At 38.9% G+C, this 26341-nt stretch overlaps 2 protein-coding genes across 6 annotated transcripts in view; one reads left to right on the top strand and one right to left on the bottom strand.

Annotated features, from left to right (window-relative positions):
• LOC123513482 (sodium leak channel non-selective protein-like) overlaps positions 1-3613 on the bottom strand; it is a 24930-nt gene extending 21317 nt beyond the window's left edge. For 2 of the 4 annotated variants that reach the window (XM_045270664.1, XM_045270668.1), the window contains exons 1-8: positions 3476-3613; positions 2439-2593; positions 2032-2217; positions 1573-1799; positions 1263-1391; positions 970-1115; positions 435-682; positions 1-188 (exon numbers count right to left, since the gene is read on the bottom strand). The exon at positions 1-188 is cut by the window's left edge and continues 34 nt beyond it. In XM_045270664.1, coding sequence (XP_045126599.1) covers positions 1-188; positions 435-682; positions 970-1115; positions 1263-1391; positions 1573-1799; positions 2032-2217; positions 2439-2540 — 1226 coding nt within the window. In that variant the 5' untranslated portion in view covers positions 2541-2593; positions 3476-3613. The other 2 variants (XM_045270665.1, XM_045270667.1) reach the window with 2 other exon arrangements.
• A 393-nt stretch (positions 3614-4006) lies between these two features.
• Positions 4007-26162, top strand: LOC123513483 (tyrosine-protein kinase HTK16-like). Of its 2 annotated transcripts, none has more exons than XM_045270670.1 (17): positions 4007-4325; positions 5179-5289; positions 5636-5770; positions 6333-6509; positions 6865-7049; positions 9615-9702; positions 18771-18979; positions 21097-21273; positions 21430-21585; positions 21676-21814; positions 22024-22148; positions 22280-22456; positions 22658-22801; positions 23064-23172; positions 23323-23494; positions 23630-23756; positions 25059-26162. In XM_045270670.1, exons 2-17 carry the CDS (start codon positions 5196-5198, stop codon positions 25239-25241), a joined length of 2397 nt encoding a protein of 798 aa, XP_045126605.1. In that variant the 5' UTR covers positions 4007-4325; positions 5179-5195; the 3' UTR covers positions 25242-26162. The 2 variants fall into 2 exon arrangements, with proteins under 2 accessions (XP_045126605.1, XP_045126604.1); XM_045270669.1 differs by having other exon boundaries at positions 4008-4325; positions 5195-5289.
• Positions 26163-26341: the final 179 nt, after the last annotated feature.

Here is a 26341-nt window from a genome sequence, read left to right as displayed (position 1 = left end):
CTGTCACTGCCGTTATGCTTGAAGCTGATACAGGCAGCAGCCACAGCATTGGTGACAATGGCTGCCATGATGAGCATGTAGTATCCTGCACTGACCACCACCTTCATGCACCACTTGGGGGCCCATCCACGGGGCTTGTTGTCATCCACATGGAGCAGCTTCCACCCATGATCATCACCCAACAGAACCTGGAAAAACATGTCAGTATGACGTTCCATTATGCAAAATGTGGTGATGAGAAAAAAACACGTAAGGATGCTTTCAAAGCATACAGTATTTTCATTTAGCCAATTCCTAAAATCACCACACTCTTTCTATATACATGACACAATACACTTCCTACAGACCATCATAAAAACTCCATAGCAGCACCCACCTGCAGGCACAGTGTACCTTGCTTAACAAAACACACTCCAAGCCTGAATCATTGTTACCTGTGTTGTGGCCTCTTGCTCAATGTGTCCCCGCATGCCCCAGATCTGCTGGAACTGCACCCTCATCTCATTGAATGTCTCTGTGATGACAGCAATGAAAACATTCTTCACCAGCCATGAAAGGAAGAATATCATGGTGGTGAAGAAGAACGTAGCTCGCCATCCTGGCAATGAGTCAATGGCTCGATACATAATGAACACCCAGCCCTCCTGAGACGCCGCCTGGTACACTGTGAAGATGCTCGTGGCTGCAAGTGTAACAACATATATTTGCAATACAGTCTTTCCAAGAGATAATTATTAAAAGCAAGGCATCAGGATAAAAGGTCAAAAGATATCAATTATGGCATTCCACATTACTGTGTTTTCTAGACCAAGTCACTTTCTAAAGCAGGACACCTCAATTACTCCAATGCAAAGGGCTAAACAATTACAAAATCAAACAGATCATTATCTGATACCAGTAATGTATCAATCAATATATGCAGTTTCACAAAAATTTCATATAATTTTAAAGAGATTCAGTTACACTCACCAAAATCATCAAACCCATTGAAGCCACTGACATTCTTGGAAAGATCAAGCGGAGCACACTTCATTCCCTCAGGACACTGGTAGCCTGAGTCAGACTGTCTTGAACAAAAGGTATCTGGGATGGCCAACATATTGAGGGAAATTTTACTGGAAGAGAAAAGATATTGTCATCTGTCAGAAACTATTTTATGGATGGATGAGAAATAACAGAAAAACCCAAAGATATCTCTCTCTCTCTCTTTCTCTCTCTCTCATAACACAGTAGGCATCAGATACAAAAATAGTCTGACTCACTCATCAGTAGTGTCATTCTTAATGCAGTGGTTCCGCAGCTCACCAAACAACTGTACCCCAAGCAGACCATAAAGTGACATGAAGAACAAGAAGAACAGCGTCACATTGTATATCTGCTGACTGGATCGTCTGTGGACAAGTTCAAAAGCAGAAATAAGATACGTGTGAATGCTGACAAAATTTGCAACACTAAACCAATGACATACAAATGTACAAATATATCATGTAAGCATGTAAAAAAAAAGACACATGTGCATGCTGCTGAAAAGTCAAAATACATTCCTGAACTTTATTAAATTAATTTTCTTACTTAATGATCTGCTTGAGTCTATTTTTGGGCATGGAGAACTTGAGGAAGATACGGATGAGGCGCACCACAATGAGCGGTCTTGGGGCACGCAGGATAGAGAGGTAACTGTGCTTTTCCACCCAGTTGGTCATCTCCTCAAACATCTGCAGAATGACAGAGATCCACAGGAAGAACACCATGCTGGCATCGTACTGACACCAGCGGTCCTTCAGGTATGATCCTTCACCCTGGAAGAATTGTGGTGGGTGACTCACTTACCAAGGACGTTATTACTTACAACAATAAAACAGTCAAGGCTATCAGTAATACTTCAATTAATAAACGATGTAATAAACATTATATTCCATTCCACATTCATGAACTTCAAGAGGTTAGAACAGTACCACTCTCTCAAACATCTCTTATTTTCTTGTATGTAACTCCTGAATGCCAGCTTTTAAATCCACACTAAAGGCTCACCTTCAAGATGCCTCTGGCCTGCATCTTGGCCACCATCTCGACAGTGAAGAAGAAGGTGATGGCAAGGTCAGAGCAGAAGGTGATGTACTTGAGGCTTGGGTACATCTCTTTGGACTTTGGGGTGTTGGCTGACACTGACACCAGGGACACCAGGGAGCAGATCCTGAGCAGCCATCGAATCCATCGCTGCCAAGGGATTTAATTTTACCATGTCATGCAGGTTCACTGCGTGGGTTCATCTTATGGTGGGCAGTGGGCTCACCACATCCCTGTATCTAATAAATCTTCAACAGTAAGCCTTACATATATATGCACCAAACAAGTGACTCTCAAATTATAGACTATGCAGTATTAACAAGTAGGATTTCCTTTCAAAGTTTGAAATAATAGTGCATCTTGGTGGTCACCTTGTTGGCCCACTCAATCTCAACACTCTCATTGAGCGTCTCCTCAGGGCCATAGTCCACCAGGATGTGGTCCCCTCGGAGGCTCTGCTTGCGCCCCAGCATCTTAATAGAGGTGTGCCAGCAAACAGTCACCTGTCACCTGCCCACACCATCACCTGGGATGATAAAGATATCTGTACAGCCTACAGGACCCCTGTTAGGTTAGGGGATGCTTAGTTGGACTAGGTTGAGTTGAGTGATGCTGCAAGTTGGACAAGAGTAGGTTCAGTTAAGCTTGACTACTAAATGTTCTAAATACTAGTAACTAATCATAAAACATAAAAAATGAAGTAGGTTGGAATGTTATAAGTAACTGGAGATTGCTGTTTACCAAAATCACCCTAGCTTAGATTAGGTTAGGTGAAGTTGTGTAGAAAAAAAACATTTCCCAGATTTCTTAATATGGTACATCATCCACAGACTTTTATAAATGTCAAAATTTGGTCTCATTTGGCTTCCTTGACCCAAAACCCCTATGCTTGTTTGAGGGACTTTGGAGGTAACAAGCAAATTTTTCCTCTAAGAGCCAGCCTTATCTTACCTTTCCATGTATAAAATTATTTAGCTAAGTCTCCCATGCACCTTAACCTTGCAAACACAACACATCAGGATATATTAGTTCCCACAACCAGCACACACAGTATTGGATGAATTTACCGAGAAACTTCCGCTGTCACGCACACAGAAAGGGAAAGACGAGAGCTAACTGGGTCAGATGGAGGCGATAGGTCACGCTACCAGTACGAGACGGACCAGGCCTTTAGCGGTCAAAACGAGGTCAAAACTATGTTACATGAGAGAAATAAGGCGAAAAAAATAACTAGAATGGTACATAACATCCCTAATTTCCACCAAAACACCCAACATTAGACATGAAAACCCACTGCATCATCAAACCACTTCAGTGTATTGATTATATTGATGTTTTGGTGTGGGAAGTACTTAGACTACACCCGTGACGCCCCAGCACCTTAATTCCTGCTGGAGGGGATACATACGGTCTCCCTTGAAGGCACTGGTGACCCCTGGGATGAGGCGGCGGTGGTGGTGGTGAGCGGGGATCTGCGCCCCCCTCTCTCTACCTTCCCCTCGTCTTGACCCCTCACCAGCCCCCTCACTCTTGACACTTGTTTTTGTTGTTTTTGTGCTTCAGTTGCTTTGATTTAGAATGAATGATGAAGTTTTTTTTATTGTTTGTTTTTTTCCTATATATTTTTCTCTATCAGTAATCTATCTATGTATTCATCCTCGCTTTATTTGAGATTTACAAGAAAAATTTTATACACTATTGAAGCCATGGCTCATTAAGAAGTAATTTTACACTTTATAGACTTTTATGTTTCTGGAAAGGACACATAAATAGATAGGAAAGTGTTGTATGTTTTTATATTCACTCCAGGTATTTTATTTTGCTCATTTGAGAATTTTTATTGCATTAACAAAACGAACAACAAAATCTGCATGGACCAAGGGACAATGGACCAAGGAAGTGGAGTGACGTTTCTGGGAATCGCATTGGAAGAAATCAACACAGGAGTGACGCATTCGGGAGACAGCCACAGCCACAGGGACGGGATATCCGGGTGGCAGCTGAAGTAAAACACTGCGCTATCACTTTGCGGTGATGTGACGCTCCACGTAGCAAAGGTCTAATGACACTACGATAATCCGGCTAATTTTGGTGCTGGACGAGATCCTGTAATATAAAAAAGCGGGGGAAGGACGGGAAACAGACTACATGGTTTCCTTTCCACCCCTGTCACTGTCCTGCCACAACCTCACTCCAGCTCAACAAGGGACGTGGGCATGCCTCTGATGTCTGATAATCTCCGAACAGCACGATATAAGGTATCTTATTTAAGGCTGTGTTATTTTTACGTTAAGTTCACTGATAAGGTGTGTGTGTGTGGGTCCTTGGAGGGCTTGCCATTAGTTCAAGGGGCATGGACCTCAGACACAAGGGTTTAGAGTAATACATGGAAGTCAAGTCAACTTTAGGTGTGGTTTAGCTTTAATCGGCTTCAGACTGCATATTAATACCTTTTATTGTCACAGACGTCTTGTAGTTATGGGTTCTTAAAATAGGGAACCACAGTTTTCTTAGTCAATTGCCAAATGACACCAGTGTCTTATTTACCTTAAATTTATCCTAAGTTCCTCTGCCTCAAGAGTGCAAGACTCCCGTGTGAAACTCACTTGCGGCAAGTTAACTTTTTAAGGTTGACTTTTTATATGATCATAGAATTAGAACTGGCTTGATGTGGACCATTTTCTGCAGCTACTGTCATTTTTCATGTGGATTTGCTGTCCCACACTAGTTTTCCATAAGGTTCCGTTTTCCACCTCATCTCCATTAGCACTCTCTCAAATAATCTCTTTTGCATTTCTTTGTTCTCTTCTTCAGCCTTTCTTGTATTCTTCCATCCACTTCCTTGTCTACCATTCTCCTACTGCCACACAGTTCATCCCTTGTTTTAATGTGCCCAAAATAACACAAGACTAGCTTAACTTATAAGGTTCAAGCACTATTATCCTGAGGTGACAGGAACACACTTTGGTACATGAAATATACATGTATTTTCAAAGCTCATGGCACAGTTACCAGGCACATCTAACTCTCTCTCTCTCTCTCTCTCTCTCTCTCTCTCTCTCTCTCTCTCTCTCTCTCTCTCTCTCTCTCTCTCTCTCTCTCTCATTCTAGACAATTTCTTCTCCAGAATGGCTTCTTCCACTTCCCGGTCAGACATTGATGAAGACAGGTTTTATTTCGGCAAAATCACAAGTAATGAAGCTGATGAAATCTTAATGAAAGGTGAGAGTATATAAGTCTCAGTTCTTGGTTGGTTAACTTAAACTCAACTTGCTCATCTTTACCATCTTACTTCCTTTAATGAATAAATCCCAAAGTGATATATGGATAGGAAGATGTATTGTTGTAAAAGTACTTGTTTTTATAGTCTGCTGACAGTTTCTGTAAAGGCGATTTGTGACACAAAGTCATTTTTGGAGTGACCAAAAAGTATTTGTCCTAGAAAGCTAAGAAAATAACATAGAGAGTGGATATGTTGGGATATATAACTGTTTGGATCTAATTTTGTTACATTGGGTTAATCCTTTTCCTTGGTAACATGATTGAACTATTAATTTTTGTTTTGCAGAAGGTGGAGAAGAAGGAACATTCCTCATCAGAGAGAGTTGTTCATCTCTTGGAAATTATGTGTTGTCTTTCATATCAGATGGCCAACCAATACACATCCTGATCCAGAAGTATAAGGGTGATGGATTCTCCTTAGGTAGGTTGATGACTGCAGTCTTACTGTAATGTCAAAATGTACCTATGATATAGTAACACATTAGGTAAAGGCAGTGGATGTTGAAGAGAAGAGAAGTGGAGGTAAGCAGTTTAAGGTTACTGCACTGAGGGATGAGGGAGGTAAAATGATGCAAACATAGAAACTGCACAGTCTCACTGAAGCACAACGCATGCACCTGTCACTTGATCAGTAATGTAACTGGCTCTCTTGCTTGGGCCCTGAGTTTGATTCAAATGCTGAACTTTTTTTTCCTAAAGCTTATTATTGTTATTTGAACTCTCAGATTAATTGCATAATACTTTGATTACTTTGATGTACTGAGTGTGCTGTGGCTACACTGGTATGAGGCAATACCAGCATATGAGGTGGAGGTTCTCCCATGGCCACTGCCTTGGTATATGCTCCTGGAGAGAAGGAGGCTTTAGAGATATAAAACTGTACAAAATTCTCTCATTCATCCAAGTGCAGTTTTTACTCAAATCTTTTGAATTGAGCTTAGTTTATGATAATGACATTGCTTTAATCCCCATGGTCTTTTCAGTGGTGTTGAATGAGGCCCTGTTATTCAGTGGGTTGGACAGCCTTGTGGCATACTACAGCCAACACCCTGTAGGGCCCTCCTCTACCACCCTCTGCCACCCTTGTCCTGGGAACCCATTTCCAGCAGATGTTTGCCTTCATGGCTCTTCCAATCTTCTTCACAGATCAACTAGTCAAGGTAAGTTGGAACTCTTAATAAAAACAACATGCCATCCTGTCTAGTTTTTTCATTGGTTCTGCATAGATATTCAACCTTATTTTCTCTCTCTCTCTCTCTCTCTCTCTCTCTCTCTCTCTCTCTCTCTCTCTCTCTCTCTCTCTCTTATACCATCTTTTCATCTCTGAAGTATGTATTCAGTATAGAAGTAAATAAAACATGTCACAAACCATCTGTTTTAGTAGTAGTATATTTTGTGTTCATCCCTCCCACACTAGATTATAGATATAAATTCATATTTGTTATTTTTTGAAGAATCAGGATAAGGTAACTATCCAATCAGCAAAAGTTCATCAATTGCATACATCTCTCCCAGGTAACATTGTTGTGGTCTCCGAATTGCTGAAAGCTGGCTATAAGAAAATTGATGTGAGAAATAACACAGGCCAGACAGCTCTACACATTGCCTCTATGAAGGGCTACCAGGAAGTTGCAGAGATGCTCCTGCAGCACGAGGCAAATGTTGAAGTTCGGGATGAGGAAGGAGTGACACCGCTGCATGTGAGTTCCATGAGCTGTGGCTGTTGCTCAGCTCTGATGGCGATGGGTGTGTTTTGCCTTCATTCTGAGTGTTTGGGGTTGGAAAGGTTAGTTGGAATTTCACTCTGTTAATGGCATTCATAGAAGTTAATAGACAGAAAACTCTGTCAAGAAATTAAATTTGTACATAATAGTATTTTTCATGGTTCATGTGTTGACCAGAACAGTAAAAGTAGAATCTGTGAATGTCAGTAGGATGAGTGCACTAAAAAATTGGTGTGAATTTTTTTTTATATATTATTACTTTTCTCCTTAATATGCATGATGGCTGTTTTGACATATTGTATATGATTATCTGTCTGTTTCTAATATATATATATATATATATATATATATATATATATATATATATATATATATATATATATATATATATATATATATATATATATATATATATATATATATATATATATATATATATATATATATATATATATATATATATATATATATATATATATATATATATATATATATATATATATATATATATATATATATATATATATATATATATATATATATATATATATATATATATATATATATATATATATATATATATATATATATATATATATATATATATATATATATATATATATATATATATATATATATATATATATATATATATATATATAAGTAGATAGATATTTATTTATTCATTTATTTATTTATTTATTTATTTGTACACATGATTATATAGATACAGGTATGCTATATTTGGCATTATATTATGCTTATTTTTGTTGGGTAAATATTGGATGTAGCTACATTCAGTGTCTAAGACTTGCATTTACATCAAGCGAATTAAATTGATTCAATTCACGAAGAATCAACACAATTCAAGAATCATGTTGAATCACCACACTAGTTTCAATGTAACCATTTACACCATGCAAATCAAGTCAATTCAAATCATGCTGATTCATGGCAGTTCAGAATCAATGATTGGTTTAGACTCATTTTTTCATCAGTGAAGGCTAGTCAGCTGAGGAGTAAGCACCGTGCTAGGGGACATCCTCATCAGTTTAGTATGAGAACGACATGCTATATATGATCCTAGTGATGCCTAATGATACCATTGCTGCTTTATGGAAGGATATTGCTACAGAAATCACTATACTACAGCAGAAGTTACATGTAATGTATTTTGACTTGAGAAGGAATTGCTGTCCCCTACGAATTACTAGACGGTATTATTCTGCATATTTTAAAACAATGACAACAGAAAACTTTATAGATATGGTTATATTTTAATTTGGCAACTGTAGGGTGCATTGTCTACTTTTGAAATGCATGATATAACGTAACTGCCAGGCACCAGTCAAAGTGGGGGAGGGTTGTATACTTCCTGCTAGTACTTACTGTGCCTCTGATTTTGTTCACTAATGGAGGAACCAATCAACTCTACCAACATCTTAAGTTGTTCTGTAGTTGTCCTAAAGAAATCATAAAACTTCTCTGGATTATTGACCAAATCTGGGAACAAATGTCCAAAGCTCCCAAATTCAGGTCTTCTAGAATTGATTGCATGCACCCATATTTGTTATCAAGGCCCATGCCTACGCTTCCTCAGCCTCAGTAACACTGCTATTTCTGTAACAGCCAATATGTCCATACTCCTCAAAGGCTACCTTGGTACTAAATGATATGCTGATCAGACTCATTAGGTTGGAACTATGTAAGTTCAAAATGGCTACAAGTCTAATGATTCTTCATGAATTGAATCCATTTGATGTGCATGGTGTAAATGCAACCAAAGAACACCATAAAGCTTTAGAAAAGCAAATCATGAAAATATTGTTTAGAAAATATGTGCCTGTCACTATGGCTTTTTTATTTACTTGAAATTGATTGACATGGTTTGCACTTAATGTGAGATTACCACTCTGATGGCCACATTTTGAACACAGGCTTTGCAGTAATTTCACACTAGTCGTCACCACAGGGTGAGGTGATGTAGAGACTATAGTCCCTGCCTCCTCCTCCTCCTCCTCTGTTTTGGCAGGGAGGTGGAGCACTTCATTCATTATGTAAACTGTCGGTACTGGTCACTGGAGACCGTGCTCATGTCAGCAGTTATATGATACATTGCATTCATATAAATACTAAATGATGTATTCCTTTTTTTTAAGTTTTCTGAATAGTCCTTTTTATTTGTTTTAATTGTAATTCAAGGGAAGAGATATTGATCATGTGACTAAATATCTTGAACATTGGGAATGGAATGGAACATAATAAGTGCACCAATCAGCTGTCTTGTCTAGGAGAGGAGGAGGAGGAGGATGAAGAGGTGGAGGTCTTAGCTTCTTGATCATTCTGCCCCTGAGTACCTATGTTTGTGCAGTAGTGCTGCATCCCAGCCTTACTTTATGCTACAGAAGTTGCCTCAAATAATTAGTTACATGTAGCTTCAGGCATTATGGTGAACTTTGGGTGTATAGAATTCTATTAAATGTATTGTTTGCACTTTTTTTTATTTTGTGCATGAATTTTGTGTTTACCATTATGTTGCAGCTTGCCTGTAGGTACAATATGCCTCATATAGTACAACTTCTTGTGGAGGTGGGCCAGGCAGATATACAAGTCAGAGCAACAAAAACAGGTAAATTATTTGGGATATTTCACTAACATCATAAAGCTGTTCACACCAGCATATGTCAGGGGTGACTGCATTACAGGGGATCCTTGCAATTCGACGGGGTTAGGGCGGTTTTACATCGGTCGAATCAGCGTTTATTTGAATCGTGAAGCAATTTTTCCCATAAGATACTTAAGAATTAGGGGGGATAGGGACCAACCTCCAGCCTAGACCCCCCTCAAAACATCACTATAACCTCTAGAAAACACTAACTTAGACTAAATCATTACTATTAAAGGCTTCATTTATATCTAACTTTTTTTTATTAAACACATTAGGCATTAGGATGCTGTACAGTACATTGCTGGAAATAAAAACACTTGCTGCAGTCTTGTGGTATTTGTCCCTGTTCTTCCATATTGATAATACTGTTGATCTAGGGACACTTACTTGCGTTGAAACGACACTGTGAGCTGTACCTGTTTCACACTTTCTTATAAGCTTAAGCTTATCTTTGAAAGGCAGGAAGTTTTGCTTCTTAGGGCTGGGCCTGGAGGTGGCTTTTCGTCGTCTTGAGTCAGACGAAACAAAAATTTTAGTCCAATTAAGATCTATGGATTCTAATTAACACTTTTATAATAAAATTAATTTTCTTGTTTATTGGAATGATGCCATAATCTCAAATTAATATAATCTTGATAAGTAGATGTAAATATATTTGTATATACAAGCAACCCCCGCTTAATGAAGGGGTCACGTTCCTAAAAACCCTTCGTTAAGAGAAATTTCGTCAAGCGAATTGATTATAACAAGTTTAACCCCTGACTGGAACTTCCATTGAGAGTAAACAAAGTGAGAGTGCATCATAGTACAGTGAGAGGTTTAATGAAAGTAAAATTATGAAGTTAAACATTTAGGCAGTTTAATGTAAGGGGACCATCTGGTGAGGTTTTTGAAAAATTGAAAATAAAGAGGTACGTGGGTAAATTTTTTTTTTCTCTGACAGATGACTATTACACGAATTTAGTTTAGTAGTTACAAGCGAATCGACCCGTAAATAACTACAGGAAAAATAAAAAATAAATTTAAAAATATATATATATTTTTCCTATAAACCTTGTCACCAGAGGACAGATTTCAATTTTGTTAGTATGGATATGAAGTATGTGGTATAACAAAACTTTCCATGTCATAGAATTTTTATTTTCTTATTTTGATGGCCATTATGAATTTATTTATTTATTTTTTTTTTTTTTTTATATAGAATTATATTGCCGCACTTAAAAAAAAAAATCCAAATTCTATGAGATGGAAATGTAGCAGCTTCATTGAGCTTCAAAATGATACCTCAAAATTGAAAATCCGTTGTGAAATGTGGGAGAAGATACGATTTGAATGATAAAAAGTGGAAACTGAGAAAAAGGCAAAAAACCTCAGAGATGTCATTTTGGTCCTCTATGAGTCTGTACATTTATTTGGGTTGGATATTTGGTGCTCATACACCACCATGTGATTCATATATGCTTTTTAGGCATGTTTAGAATATTCTGTAAGACTCATATGGCACCTGGGCCCTCTTACAATGACTGTAGGTATTAGTCACTCGAAGGCGAGGGTGTCTCCCATCCATGCATGGTCATTACAACTTGTAATTTCCACTTGCACCATTTGCTTAGACATTGTAAGGCAAAAAAGGCAGGTAAAATAGGCTGGATTGTGGCTTGCAAGGTGTGAAACAACGGACGAGATACTCAATACATCCTCCTCCCATCGCAGTCACATGGACACTGAAATGGAAAGGGAGAGGGTGTGTTCCTGTGTACACCTTAGTACTGAGTTGCCAGTGCCCACCTTTCCTTACCAAAGAAACCACTTGTCATGGCTTTTTCCGTGCTTATCATCATCATTTATGGTACAGAGTGGGGGGAGGAGGGAAGCCCCAGGCTGCGGTGGGCGTGGCAGGGGCCCTTTAAAGTTTAAATACCCTACGTATTTTTAGCGTATTTCCCCAAAATACTCCATCACTATGTTGCCATATGTTTGGGGTTGCTCTGGTAGTGTTTTGGGGATTTTCGATATTTTTCAGATTTTTCGATACCATGGCCACCGGACAGGCCCCATAAGTCATTATAATGTACACTAATGTATGTATGTACGTAACTTTATAATGTTGATGATCTTAAATTTATGATGGGAGGGAGAGTGAAACAGGAAAGACACTAACCGGCAACTTGTGGAATGTAAACAAAGGGCGCATCATTGTATCACATACAAAGCTTATGTACCACATTTCCACAAAGCTTTCCATTTTATCCATTGTAGAGTCACGAGTTCAGGTGGTTCTTTTAGCTTGCAAGGAAGATACGGTCTCACCAGCCTTCTTAATAGAGTCTGCTGACTTGAAAATAGTAGAGACCGTAGATGGAGTCAAGATGGTGGTGAGCAATGCTATTAGTTTTCTCGCCTCTCTCTCTCTCTACACACACACACACACACACACGGGACATCGTCGATGGCGGAGGTGGTCGCTGAGCTCAGAGCAATCATCTCTAATTCTACAGTTACCATTGCCTAAGAGTAACCAAGGTGGGAAAGGAGCTGGTAATGTTTGTCCCGTCTCCATATAGTCATGTTAACTGTTGATTAGCAAAATAATGTCCAGGAAGGTAAATATAAACTGTAGCCTGCGTTTGAGCCATCAGCTGGTTTGTTTACATCTGCGCAACATGGCGGCCGTGAACTCGAAAGATGAATCAGACTTCACAGGATTTCAAGGAATAATGGAGAAGAGCGCTTATGTGAAGAAAATTCTGGAGTTGGAAGGTAAAATTGAAAAACTGTTTGAAAAGTATGGGGGCCTGGAAACGAGTTATGACAATGTAAAGAAAGACTGTGCCGATATGAAGAAGGAAAATGAAGCACTGAAAGAGGAAGTTAAGCTAATTAAAGTGAATTGCGAAAAATGTGGAGAATCTCTAGGAAAAGTGATGGAGAAGCAGGCTGAATGGAAAAAAAGTCAGGAAGTGGAAAGAAAGGAGGTAAATTACAAAGTTGCAAGTCTGGAAAAGGAAATCAAAGAGTCTGGGAGAAAACTTTGGGCCTTGCTGAAATTATAGATCAACAGATCATAGAAGAGAAGATTGCTGAGAAAGTGGTGAAGGTTATTAAGTCAAATGAGACATTGGTGAGGAAACTGTAGACAAAAGAGATGTGTGGTGATATTTGGTGTGGAGGAGGATAAGACACCGAGTAAAATGGAGAGAGAAAAACATAAAAAGGTGATAAATAATATCATTAATGTGGTGCAGGAGGAGGAAAAGACCTAGTACAAGAAATAGAGGACTTCCATAGAATTGGAAAGTTCACAAGAGAAGGTATGAGGCCAATAAGAATCAAACTTAAGTCACAAAAGGATGTAGATGAATTGGTGGAGAAGTCATGGAGGCTAGCCCAGCAGGAAACAACAAGGAAGATTTGGTTGAGAAGAGATCTCGGTGAAAAGGAAGAGAAATGTTAAATGAGTTGAGAAAGGAGGCTTTGAAAAAAATGAAGAGAGGACAGAAGAGGAGAAGAAAGAGTTTTCTGGAGAATCTTGGATATGAGACTGAGGAAGTGGTTCATAACCCAGAAAAGTACAGCAAGAAAGGACTAAAGAAACTTACGTATGAGCGGAATGTAATGTATTCCAACATAAATGGAGTGATATCGGGATTTTAGAACTCAACGATTACTTGAGGACAAGAACCCAGATATTGTGGGTCTTACTGAAACAAAACTGAGAGAGGAGAAGACCTGATGATGGTTGGAGAAGGAAATATAATGTTTGGAAAAGAAATAGAGTAGGTAAGATGGGAGGAGGAGTGATGTTGCTGGTTAAAAAGATATAAAGGTGGATCAAGTGAAAGAAGGTATGGGAAAGGCAGAAGTGCTAAAGATCAGAGCAGAAACTAATGAAGGAAAAAGAGGCACTACATAGTGGTGTACGTACCACCTAAGACAAATGCATGGTCAGTACAGGAATATGAAGAAATGATAAGTGATACAGGAACATGTCTGGAAGAAATGTTGGGTGGCTGTGAACGAACTATAATGATGGGAGATTTTAATTGTAAAGAGGTGTGTTGGGAGGACTGGTCAATGGAAGGATCAGAGACAACATGGGAAATACACTATTGACACTGGCAATGGAAAATGTGTTAACTCAGTGGGTCAAAGAAGATACTAGGTTTGGAGGAGAGGAGCATCGTCAAGACTGGACTTGGTCTTTAGTACAGAGCCAATGGTCATTGAGGAGATGAGGGTGGAGTGCCCTTTAGCAAGAGTGATCATGCAGTTTTGGAGTTCAAGGTGATAGATGAAGAGAAATCTAGAAGAAATGAAGAATATAAAGTGGGAAGATGGAATTATGCCAAGACAGATTTTGGAAACCTAAAGAAATTCTTTCAAGAGACAAATTGGATGAAATTCAAGAGTGCTAAGGAGCAAATGAAAAGTGGAAGGAATTTATAAAAATATACAAAGAAGGTGAGAAAAATTTGTACCAATAAGACAACATAGAAGTTGGAAAGCAGGACTGGTTTAACGATAGATGTGAAAAGGCTAGAACAAGAAAAGAGGATGCATGGAAGAGGTGGAGAAGGAAAAGACGGATTAAGCAGTGGGAAAGTTACAAAAGAGCAAGAAATGAATATGTGTTGATTAGAAGAGAAGAAAGAAAGAAACAAGAAAAGGATATAATTGATAAATGTAAAGACCAACCAAGGCTTTTTACAGACATGTGAACAACAACATCAAAAATAGAAAGTATTGAAAGTTTAGAAGTAAATGGAGTATGCAGTGAAGATCCCAGGAAATGGCAGAGGCTATGAATGGATGCTTTCGGAAGGTATTCACAAAGGAGACTGCTTTTGACAAACCACTGGTAATGGAACAGAAAGGGATTATGAAGGAGTTTCAAGTAACTGTGGAGGAGATCAAGAATATGATGGGGAGTTTAGAAGTGAGAAAAGCTGTGGGACCTGATGGGGTATCAGGATGGATTTTAAGAGAATGCAGGGAGCAACTGGCAGAAAAAGTTTGTGAAGTAATTGATGCCTCATTAAGGGAAGGTGTAGTGCCCCAAGACTGGAAAAGAGCTAACATTGTCCCAATCTATAAATCAGGTAACAAGAGACCCATTGAACTATAGACCAGTGTCACTTACAAGTGTGGTAGCTAAGATGTGTGAGAGGGTGGTGAAGAATAGATGGACAGACTTCTTGGAGAAAAATGACATACTTTGTGAGTGTCAATTTGGTTTTAGAAAAGGCGTTCATGCACGACAAACCTGATATGTTACTATTCGAGGGTGATAGATGTAATACAGGAAAGAGATGGTTGGGCTGATGGAATATATCTGGATTTAAAAAGGCCTTTGATAAGGTACCACACGGAGACTGATCTGGAAACTTGAAATGGTAGGAGGAGTGCATGGCAGTTTACTAAAATGGATGGAAGACTTTTTGGTAGGAAGAGAAATGAGAACAATAATTAAGGACAGACCATCAGAATGGGGCTTGGTGGAGAGTGGAGTTCCACAGGGATCAGTGTTGGCACCAGTAATGTTCGCGGTCTACATAAATGACATGGTGGATGGGGTGTCCAGTTATGTGAGCCTATTTGCAGGCGATGCAAAATTGTTAAGAAAAGTGAGATGTGACAAAGATTGCGAACTACTCCAGGAAGACTTGGACAGAATATGGAAATGGAGCTGTACATGGCAAATGGAGTTCAACACGACAAAATGCAAGAAAATAGAGTTTGGCAAGAGTGAAAGAAGAATCAGGAGTATGTACAAGATAGGAAATGAAGACATAAAACCAGTCATGAAGAAAAAGACCTTGGGGTGACAATTACCAATGACCTATCGCCAGAGAGACATATAAACAAAATAATTGGAGAAGTATTGAACTTATTGAGGAACATAAGAGTGGCGTTCGTATATTTAGATGAAGAAATGATGAAGAAAATAATTACTGCAATGATAAGACCGAGGCTTGAATATGCAACAATACAGTGGGCTCGAACTTAAAGAAACACATAAGGAAACTAGAGAAAGTACAGAGGGCTGCAACAAAATGGTGCCTGACTTAAGAGATTTGACTTATGAAGACAGACTGAAAAGAATGCAACTTCCGACCCTGGAAAACAGAAGAAAGGGAGACCTGATAGCAATATACAGAGTGATGATTGGCATGGAAAAATGGATAGGGAAGATCTGTGTATGTGGAATGAAAGAATGTCGAGAGGGCATGGGAAAAAACTAAAATGGCCACTTATAGGAGAGATGTGAAAAATATAGCTTCCCTCATAGAAGGGTGGAAGCATGGAATAGTTTAGACGTGGAAGTGGTCAACGCAAGGAATATTCATGATTTTAAGAAAAAGCTGGACATTAATAGATATGGAGACGGGACAACACGAGCATAGCTCTTTTCCGTATGTTACAATTAGGTAAATACAATTAGGTAAATACACACACACACACACACACACACACACACACACTGCTTGCGTTGGGTGCCCCCTCCCACCCACGCAACGCACATCGCCAGACGCCAGCGAGTATTGCCAAGAGGATGAACCATTCAGAGTGTTATAATTTGCTTAGTAAGTATAGGTGTGAGACCGTGTTTAGAAAAGGTAGTAGCAGAAGATAAGACAGACTTCTATTGCCCTATTTTGAAAAGTTAAATTTATATTTATTTGTTTCTGACAATTTGATTCTTGTAGTTAATTTCTATGGTCTGTCTCTTGCATCTCATTCAAATAGATTATGTGTATCCACTTTTTCTGCTTTCTTCATAGTTCTCTATACATATTGTTATTTGGTCTTTCTTTCTTTCTTTCTTTCTTTTTTTTTTTTTTTTTTTTTTTTTTTTTTTTTTTGTCATATGTGAGTTTTAGAATTGCTAACCTCTCATTATACAGGGGAGCCTCGCAATTTGACGGGGTTAGGGCAGTTATTCATTGGTCAAATCAGCATTTGTTCAAATCGTGAAGCAATTTTTCCCATAAGATACTTAAGAATTAGGGGGAATAGGGACCAGCCTTCAGCCTAGACCCCCCCAAAACATCACGCCTTGGTGTCTGGGGTGCGGGTTGACCTGGGGTCCGGGGTGCAGCGGCCATGTGTGGTGGGCAGGGTCATGCGGGGGGCACGAAATGAGGGTGAGAGGCGCCAAGCCAGGGGGGAGCGGCAGCGGTGGGCTGCGGGGCTGTCCTACTGAGCTGAGTCATGGTTCTAGGTGCGAAACCAGGAACATTATCACACACAAGCTGGCCGCGTTCTTGCTATGCTAAGCAAACGGCCCAGCAACCAAGACCAAGCCTAATCAAAACAAACCAGAACAAAACCATGCCGCTTATAACTCAACCTGTGCTTCGTCCTGCCATTACACTTGCACTTCCAGTTATTGAAGAAAAGGAAGGAAAGGAAAGTAGGAAAGAACCAAGAGCTGCACATTGGCAACTTTTGGAGTCGAGGGATGGTTGCCATGACCCCAAACTATCGACATGATATACATATATTTCATCATTCTAGACTGATTAGATATTTAATATTCAATATATGAAAAATTCAGGCACGTTCTTTTTAGTTTGAATGATAGGGTTTTATTACATATCTTATGTTTATTTTTTCATTGGGATAGCATACGAAGAACCGGAATGGATATAAAGCCATCCCAACTTCGTTCCGCTAATCCCGGGAAAGTTCCAGCTATCTGGAGCGGATGTTCCTCGTTCCGCATATCATAGGCCAGTGTGATAACCCCTTACATGAATTTACGGCGAATTTGAGGTAGCAGCGGATTTGACCGGGTGGGTGGCGCGCAAGATAGGAATGTCAAATTGGTGAGTCAGTCGGTCGAACCTTGAGGATTGGGTATTAATTAACTGAGTTCAAATTAGCGATAATTCAAACTGCAAACGGTCGAATCACGATGATCCCCTGTACCACAAATCCCACAGGCACTGTGTGTGTGTGTGTATTTACCTAATTGTATTTACCTAATTGTAACATACGGGAAAAGAGCTATGCTCGTACTGTCCCGTCTCCATATCTACTAATGTCCAGCTTTTTCTTAAAATCATGAATATTCCTTGCGTTGACCACTTCCACGTCTAAACTATTCCATGCTTCCACCCTTCTATGAGGGAAGCTATATTTTTTCACATCTCTCCTATAAGTGGCCATTTTAGTTTTTCCCATGCCCTCTCGACATTCTTTCATTCCACATACACAGATCTTCCCTATCCATTTTTTCCATGCCAATCATCACTCTGTATATTGCTATCAGGTCTCCCCTTTCTCTTCTGTTTTCCAGGGTCGGAAGTTGCATTCTGTTCAGTCTGTCTTCATAAGTCAAATCTCTTAAGTCAGGCACCATTTTTGTTGCAGCCCTCTGTACTTTCTCTAGTTTCCTTATGTGTTTCTTTAAGTTCGAGCCCACTGTATTGTTGCATATTCAAGCCTCGGTCTTATCATTGCAGTAATTATTTTCTTCATCATTTCTTCATCTAAATATCTGAACGCCACTCTTATGTTCCTCAATAAGTTCAATACTTCTCCAATTATTTTGTTTATATGTCTCTCTGGCGATAGGTCATTGGTAATTGTCACCCCAAGGTCTTTTTCTTCATGACTGGTTTTATGTCTTCATTTCCTATCTTGTACATACTCCTGATTCTTCTTTCACTCTTGCCAAACTCTAATTTCTTGCATTTTGTCGTGTTGAACTCCATTTGCCATGTACAGCTCCATTTCCATATTCTGTCCAAGTCTTCCTGGAGTAGTTCGCAATCTTTGTCACATCTCACTTTTCTTAACAATTTTGCATCGTCTGCAAATAGGCTCACATAACTGGACACCCCATCCACCATGTCTGTGTGTGTGTGTTTGTGTGTGTGTGTGTGTGTGTGTGTGTGTGTGTGTGTGTGTGTGTGTGTGTGTGTGTGTGTGTGTGTGTGTGTGTGTGTGTGTGTTCTTTGCAATATTAAACAGGACAAAACATTACGATGGCAATTGTCATAACAATGTGTGTTGATCTTCAGTGAATCATGTGGCGCGGCTACCCACGTATACACTGAAGGACTATTACTTTGAGAACCTGGACCGCGTTGCTGCCCAGGGCCTGCTGCTCCGTAGTCCAGACACCATCTCAGGATACTTCCTTCTCCGCCACAGTTCCCGGAAGCAGTGTGGGCATGTCCTGTCGCTGCTGTACCAGGGCGACGTATATAATTATGAAATAGTGAAAGAGGTGAGACTGCTACTATTCCAATCTTCACTACCATTCAAACCTTGTCTGAAAATTATACAAATACAGGAATTTCTCAATTTATGTGAGGGATACCTTCCTGGAGGGATTGCATAATGTGAAAATTACATAAAGTGAACATGATTACTGAACTAAACTGTTCACTGTTAGAGGTTTCACTATATATATATATATATATATATATATATATATATATATATATATATATATATATATATGTATGTATAGATAACTCGATTTACGCGTGTTTGATTTACACGTTTTTGTTATAATGCGACAAAAAAAATATTATAATTAATTTAATTTGCGGGATTGGTTTGCTTATACGCGATTTGGCCCAACTGCATTTTCAAACTGAGCGCCAGACGCAATTTCAAACTGTGCGCTAGAGAGTTCCGCAGCTGGCCAATAGGTGGAAGCTCCGCTCTTCTCGTACCTCATTTGCAGTCTGCCAGCACTGAGTACAGACGGAATCTCTTCAATCTGCCTATAATTCACCAAGATGATCCCAAAACGTTCTTCATCTTCTTCTGCGTGTGGGGTTATTTTGGGTAAGTGGAATTTTGATAAAGTGGTAAAGCTCAGAGGAAGATGGTGACTGACTGGTGTGAGTGGTGAAGGCAGTGATGCAGTGAGTGTTGTGTTTATGTATTCTTTGTTTTGTTGTTTTCTCTTATTATTTTTTGCTTTCTCTTATTTCTTGCTTTTCCCTTTACTTTAAATACACTTCTAGTATTTAGAATAGTAAATAATAAAAACATGTTAATATAGCCAAATAAATAGAGTATTTTGTACAAATTTTTTTTGTACCACATCCCGCATCCCCCCTATTATCCATTGTTTCTTATGAGAATTACATGTTTGTTTTACATGAATTTTGATATATGCGATGCCTCTTGGAACGCATCTGTCGCGTAAATCGAGTTACACACACACACACACACACACACACATATATATATTCTTTTTCAATGTGGTGATGGTTTCGCCAAAGCTAGCCTTTGTTGCTAGATCGAGATTTCAGGTCTCTTGACCCTTCCTCGGGATCCGGATATAACAACAATGACTAGCTTTGGCGAAGCCATCATCGCATTGAAAAAGAAGAAAAGACACTCTTAAAATATAAAGAAAATATCTTAAGAAAATAATTAATGCTGAACTGGTCATCACCTTCAACAAAATATGCCTGAGAGAGAGAGAGAATCTCTTGCCCATCTGTACACTTATATATATATATATATATATATATATATATATATATATATATATATATATATATATATATATATATATATATATATATATATATATATATATATATATATATATATATATATATATATATATATGAAGCAAAACCATTTTCCCCATAGAAATCAATGCAAAATAAATTAATTCATTCCTGGAAGGGCTGCGTCTGAGAGGGCACTCACCCTACAGTCCCTGCAGCATCTATCCTATATAAAATGCTTTTGTTCACCTCTCAGATGGAATAAACAAAGGATCATCACTGCTATAGTAATGACATCTAACTGACAGCAAGACAGCACACGCTGACCTCCTGAAAACATTTACCACACATCACTAGCTGTCCTGAAGGTGAACCACCTGTGTGCTGTGATCAGTTGTGATGACATTATAGCAGCCCAAACAAACATCTCACAGAATCTTGTGATTCCCGAAATTTGCCTTACCAATTAAACAACAGTGCATAATTATCTGTGGCCAAAGAAAGGAAAATAAAACATTTATATGAAAGAACAAATTGTAGTGAATGAAAGAAGCAACAACAACTCTATTGAGCACCATTGCAAAGGCTGTGCTGGAATCTTGAACCTTGACCTTGAGTAAAGCATCTTTACATTGTGTTATTCTAAAACAATTTGTGTAATTTGAAAAAGTAACTAGGCTTTTTACCTCGTGTTATTTCAAAGTCGCATAATCTGATTATGCATAAATTGAGGAATACCTGTATACGATAGGAACCTTCCTGATGATGAGATGAAGTTGATGTAAATCATTGAGTTTTGAGAACATTATTTCAGGTATTTTAGGTAAAAAGTCAGTATTCTATGATTAATGAAGGTGAATATCCTCAGGGTGACATGTTCTGCATTGATGATGGCCCATATTTCATCTCCATGGAGACCTTAGTGGACCATTACATGCACTTTGCAGACGGCATGCCCTGTCGACTCCAGTACCCGGTCGGGGCACTACCAAGCCCTGTGGCAGACACAGCATCTTCAAGAAGTCCAGTATTTGGCTATGGAAATGTTAGTACTTGTGTGAAAATTACTTACAGATTAGAATGAGAAGTGCTGCTTGTAGTGTACATGGAACAGCCTTTTACTATGTCCTTGTGTATTATTACAAAATGTATACTTTTCATATTCAGATCTGTTTGTTATGATTTATTGTTTCTTCATCAGCGGAAACATTGGGAATCAGATGGGGGCGAGTCATCAGACATGCTCCTTGCAGCCTCCAACTCAAAAACCTCATGCAGGGCCTCCCCTCTGCTCCACATGGACCACCTCCACCACTCAGGCTTCCCATCACAAGGCAGCAGCCACTCACTCTCAAAGGTTAGTTCATTGAAATATGCCTACATCAGCAATGACTTCATGCAAGTGACATCTGGCAGTGTTCTAATAAGTATAATCAAACTGTTGCAGCAAGAGGGAGCAAGCTGTGAGGACGATAATCCCAGTTCATTGGAACGTTGGCCCATGCTCTCTGTGCCTAGCCAAGAGGATCTGAAACCTTTTCACTATAGAATACAAACTTCCCATGAACCAGATATTATTGTCACAAGTAAGTTTGGTCTTTACCAGGATTGGCATTAACTCAAATATATCTTTTGAGCTTGCTGTCTGCTCCACATAATAGAGGAGTATCTTTAGGGTGTCTTTTTTCATCCTTGGAATGCTACACTTCCCTGAACCTGAGATTATTGAAAGCAATATTGATTGATTGATATCGACAATGGTGACGGTAGTGGTAATAATAATAATTATTTACAGAAGAACGTGATCCGATAGATCTTAACGAACCAGGAGCAACGATATATAAAGAACACAAAAGTAATTCCGTCACTCAGCAGAAGACTCCTCCACCTTCAAAAAGCTCACTTAAATTAGACTTCCAGGTAAGCTGTCTTAATGTTTTCTTTTGTTTCTTTATATCTGAATCCAATTTTAACCATGAATATTGGAAACATTCCCCTGCATCAGACTGCAAGTTATTTATGTTTAACTTATCTTGTCTTATCCACCACAGAACTTAAGCATATCTAACAGTGGAGAGAGCAGCAGCAGCCCTACCATGGATGGTAACCGGACTGACGAGATCTTTGGGGAAATTGACATAAATCATCTCAGCATTGGGGAGTGTTTGGGAATTGGAGAGTTTGGCTCTGTGCTAAGAGGCATCTGGTTGAGTCCCTCAGGAGACAAGGTATGCTTTGCCCAGACACTGGGGGACAATTGAAGAGCTTCTTCAAGTCTTATGAATACATAAGTAAGGTATGCAGTGCCTTGCTTGAATAGGTAAGCCCTTTATGGGAGATATCAGACTAGAAGACATATTGATAAATAGATGATTTGAGTGAAACCACCCATGAACTCTTTGCATTAAAATAAATGTAACAATTTTCAGATAGATGTTGGTGTGAAGACCCTTCATGAAGATAACAAGGTAAACAAGAAGAATTTCCTTAAAGAAGCAGAAGTGATGATGAATCTGAACCACCTGTACATTGTGAAGCTGGTAGGAGTGTGTCATGGTCCCCCAGTAGCCATGGTAAGGAAGGGAGGGTTGCCCCAGTCATAGATGCCCTTTAATAGCAGGATTGTATTAAAATGTGTTAACAAAATTATAAACCAATCTTCATGAATATCTCTCATGAGTTAGTTTCCCTGAAATTGAATGTAAACATACCTTTCCTTGATTGTTTCTTAAATTTGTTCCACAAGACTAAGAATAATTTCATTAAGCAGCTTTCAGGATAGACCTAGCTTGTAAAATAATTATAACTGTCTATCAGTTTATTTGAATTTCCTAGGTTCAAGAATTGATGGCAATGGGATCACTCCTTGACTTTCTCTTGGAGCATGAAGAGGAGATATCAGTAGACTTCCACCACAAGTTGTGGGCTGCACAAATTGCTGAAGGTTTGCTCTTAGTGACTTTGATGTCCTGTCAGCTCTTGTATCTTTAGAAATGTTTGTTTTTGCTCTTGATGTAATGATTACTGATTAACAAAAAATATTTGTAAGCTCAGTGTAAGAATTTGTGTTCTTATCAGCAAATTGAACCAACAGGAATGATGTACTTGGAGCAGAAGCATTTTGTCCACTGTGACTTGGCAGCTCGAAATATCCTGCTCTCCTCAATGACCTTGGCCAAAATAAGTGACTTTGGTCTTTCACGAGCTCTTGGGGTCGACAAAGACTATTACACAGCTAAAGAAGGTGGAAAATGGCCTCTGAAGTGGTAAGTGTCACCACAGCAACACACAACATTGTTACAGTTTTTTTTTTGGAGTATGACTTTGAAATCTAGAAAAATATAATAATGGTATTTTTGTGCCAGTGGCTTGAGTTATAACAGTTACTCTCTTTATTTCAGGTATGCCCTTGAGTCTATTTATTATGGAACCTTCACCCACAGTAGTGATGTGTGGAGTTATGGTGTGACACTGTGGGAGATGTATACATTTGGGGATCAACCATATGGAGAGATACCAGGGAAAGATGTGAGTGATGGCAAATATAAAGAATTGAGTATATATATATACACTGCTGGTCAGAGCGGAAGGCGCGAAAGGGACAACAACTTCCACGCTGACCCAATTTCATTCATCCCTTCTTAACTCCTAAACATAAATCAAGAAACTGCCACGAACACTGGCAGAGGTCTCAGAATTGTTCAACGTTGGACTAAAATTTATCATGAGGGAGGAAGAGACGCTTTGCCACCACCTTACAAGCCTGAAGGGCGTAAGCGCAGTGTGAGCCAGAGAACTCTGAACATTATTCGAAGACAGCTTTAGGCCAACCCTCCCATACATACACAGCAAGGAACTTTAGGCTAGGAACCCTCTGTGCTGGGTGGGGTGAGTGAAAGGCGACATGGGATAACAGAGTTGTCACGCAGTTTCAAAACTTTGCTTCAGTCATGATTACCTTAACAGTAGGCAAGCAGTTTGTGTCTCAGCACAAAGATTGGGACTTAGGTAAGTGTCGTAGGGTACGTTGATCAGATGAGGCAAGCTTTCAGATTACAGACAACCAGAGAATCTGTGTGTACCGCAGACCCGGTAGTAACCGTCACGATCCACACTACACAACACACATTAAAATCCAGATTCTTTGATGGTGTGGGGTTGTTTTTCTTACTATGGTCTTGAAAAATTAGTGTTTTTGCCTAAGAATGTTCGTATGAACCAAAATAACTACTTTGAGCTAATTCTAGATGAGTTAGATGAGTGTATGGAAAAGTGCAATGCTGATACCTTCATGCAAGATGGTGCACCGTGCCATACGGCAAAGTTAATTGTTGACTGATTTGATTTCTGAAATGTCAGCCTTTTAAAACCTTGGCCCACAAGTTCCCCAGACCTTAACCCTATAAAAAATCCCTGGGCGTACATAAAACTGAAGCTAAAGGAGAGAGATACCTCCGCTCTCCCACGCCTCCAAGCCGCTATTCAGGACATATGGGACAATATTGATGCTCAGTATCTCCACAACCTGGGTGATTCACTTCCCAGGAGACTCAAAAGGTCAAGAAGTCACGAGGGCACCCTATCAATCACTAGATTAGGTGAATACCCTCATTAAAACATATTTTCTGTGTCATTAATCTCCTTCATAAGATGTCACAGGTACCGCACCTTCCGCTCTGACCAACAATATATATATATATATATATATATATATATATATATATATATATATATATATATATATATATATATATATATATATATATATGGCTTTGTTATAGCCATGTTCATCTTGGACATAAACCTGAAATAGACAGTGTTGTATTTCAGGTGGTTGCTCTGCTGGAAAGGAACGAGAGGCTCCCCCAGCCTGAGAAGTGTCCCAAGAGGGTGTATGATCTAATGCTACGCTGCTGGAGCTACAAGCCCAAGAAGAGGCCAGCCTTTAGGGAGTTGGCAGCAAACTTCAGGACACAACCTGAATACATAAATATCAAGCCATACTTCAAGTGATAGCTTTACTCATGTGTCATATTGGAATCTGCTCACAAATGCCTTTGTCTTCTGTGTTCTCTGTGTGCAATGCATTATATCGTAAGAAAATTAGTAAGATATTTTTTTAATGATGAAAAGGTAATTATTTGTTATCATCCCAATATTAGAGATATTAATCCTGTTAAATCAGATTAATGAAAAAAAATCATCCAAGATTTGGATTTTGATTGAATCTCATTTGTGATTTATAGTGTTGCAAATTTGCTCTCTGCTGTGTTAGTCATTTCATGTTCAGGTTTTCAGCTGTACTTGTACGTACTTCCTTCATGCCTAGTCCAGGGACACTGCCACACTGCTCTGTGCAAGTGGCTGGTCCCTTTCCTATTTGTAATATTATTTTCTTCATGTTGGCACTCTCATCATTGCTCTCTAATAAGCCATAGTAATGAGGGACAAACTTTGTTGTTTGTCCTGTTTCTTGTGGGATGGATGCTTTGTATATAAGACCATGCATAGATCATGCTTATACCAATACTTTGTTAAATAATGATTATAAAAGTCATATATTTCTTATGTAAATTGTAAAAATATGAAAGTGGGCTGTGATGGTAAGCACTGTGTCCATTAAATTATAGCTGAGGACAGCCATGTCTTTGGTGAGAATTCCCAGATGTATGACAAGTCTGGGGAGCACAAGTGGTTTGTGTTTCACTCGCCATCACCAAAAGATTTCAGTTGTATGTCAGCTTAGTTGTCTGTTCACTGTACGAACTGATATCCTCATGTGATTTACTTCCTTATCAGTATCCACATAATTTCAAAGTTCAAACTACATACCTTACTTATCCTAAGATGTTATACTTTTATATTTCAATAAATAGATAACTTTATCTCTTTATATGTACATATTTATGATTATTAATATACTGTGCAAGTAAATTGTTGTAGTTCATTACCATTTATTTTATCTTTTCTTCTTCGCTATGTGGAGGGAGAGTAGCAAGCACACTGGCTGACTTGTAAGAACACTGCCACTGTATTTCATGTATTCTGAAAAATGGCAACTCAAGTGTTATGTAATTCTGTTTCTACAGTAAGACCCGGTGTGCTATGACCTC

Source organism: Portunus trituberculatus, chromosome 36, assembly GCF_017591435.1.
Source record: "Portunus trituberculatus isolate SZX2019 chromosome 36, ASM1759143v1, whole genome shotgun sequence".
NCBI lineage: Eukaryota > Metazoa > Arthropoda > Malacostraca > Decapoda > Portunidae > Portunus > Portunus trituberculatus.
The sequence above is the reverse complement of the archived record's forward strand: the minus strand, read 5'-3'. Positions and strand labels throughout refer to the sequence as shown.

Bases quoted from the DNA above. Each gene is read 5' to 3' on its own strand.
- LOC123513483 (XM_045270670.1), top strand. From the start codon at position 5,196: ATGGCTTCTTCCACTTCCCGGTCAGACATTGATGAAGACAGGTTTTAT. The intron at 5,771-6,332 runs GTAGGTTGATGA...TGGTCTTTTCAG, and splicing joins GGGTGATGGATTCTCCTTAG to TGGTGTTGAATGAGGCCCTG. The intron at 22,149-22,279 runs GTAAGCTGTCTT...TATCCACCACAG, and splicing joins CACTTAAATTAGACTTCCAG to AACTTAAGCATATCTAACAG.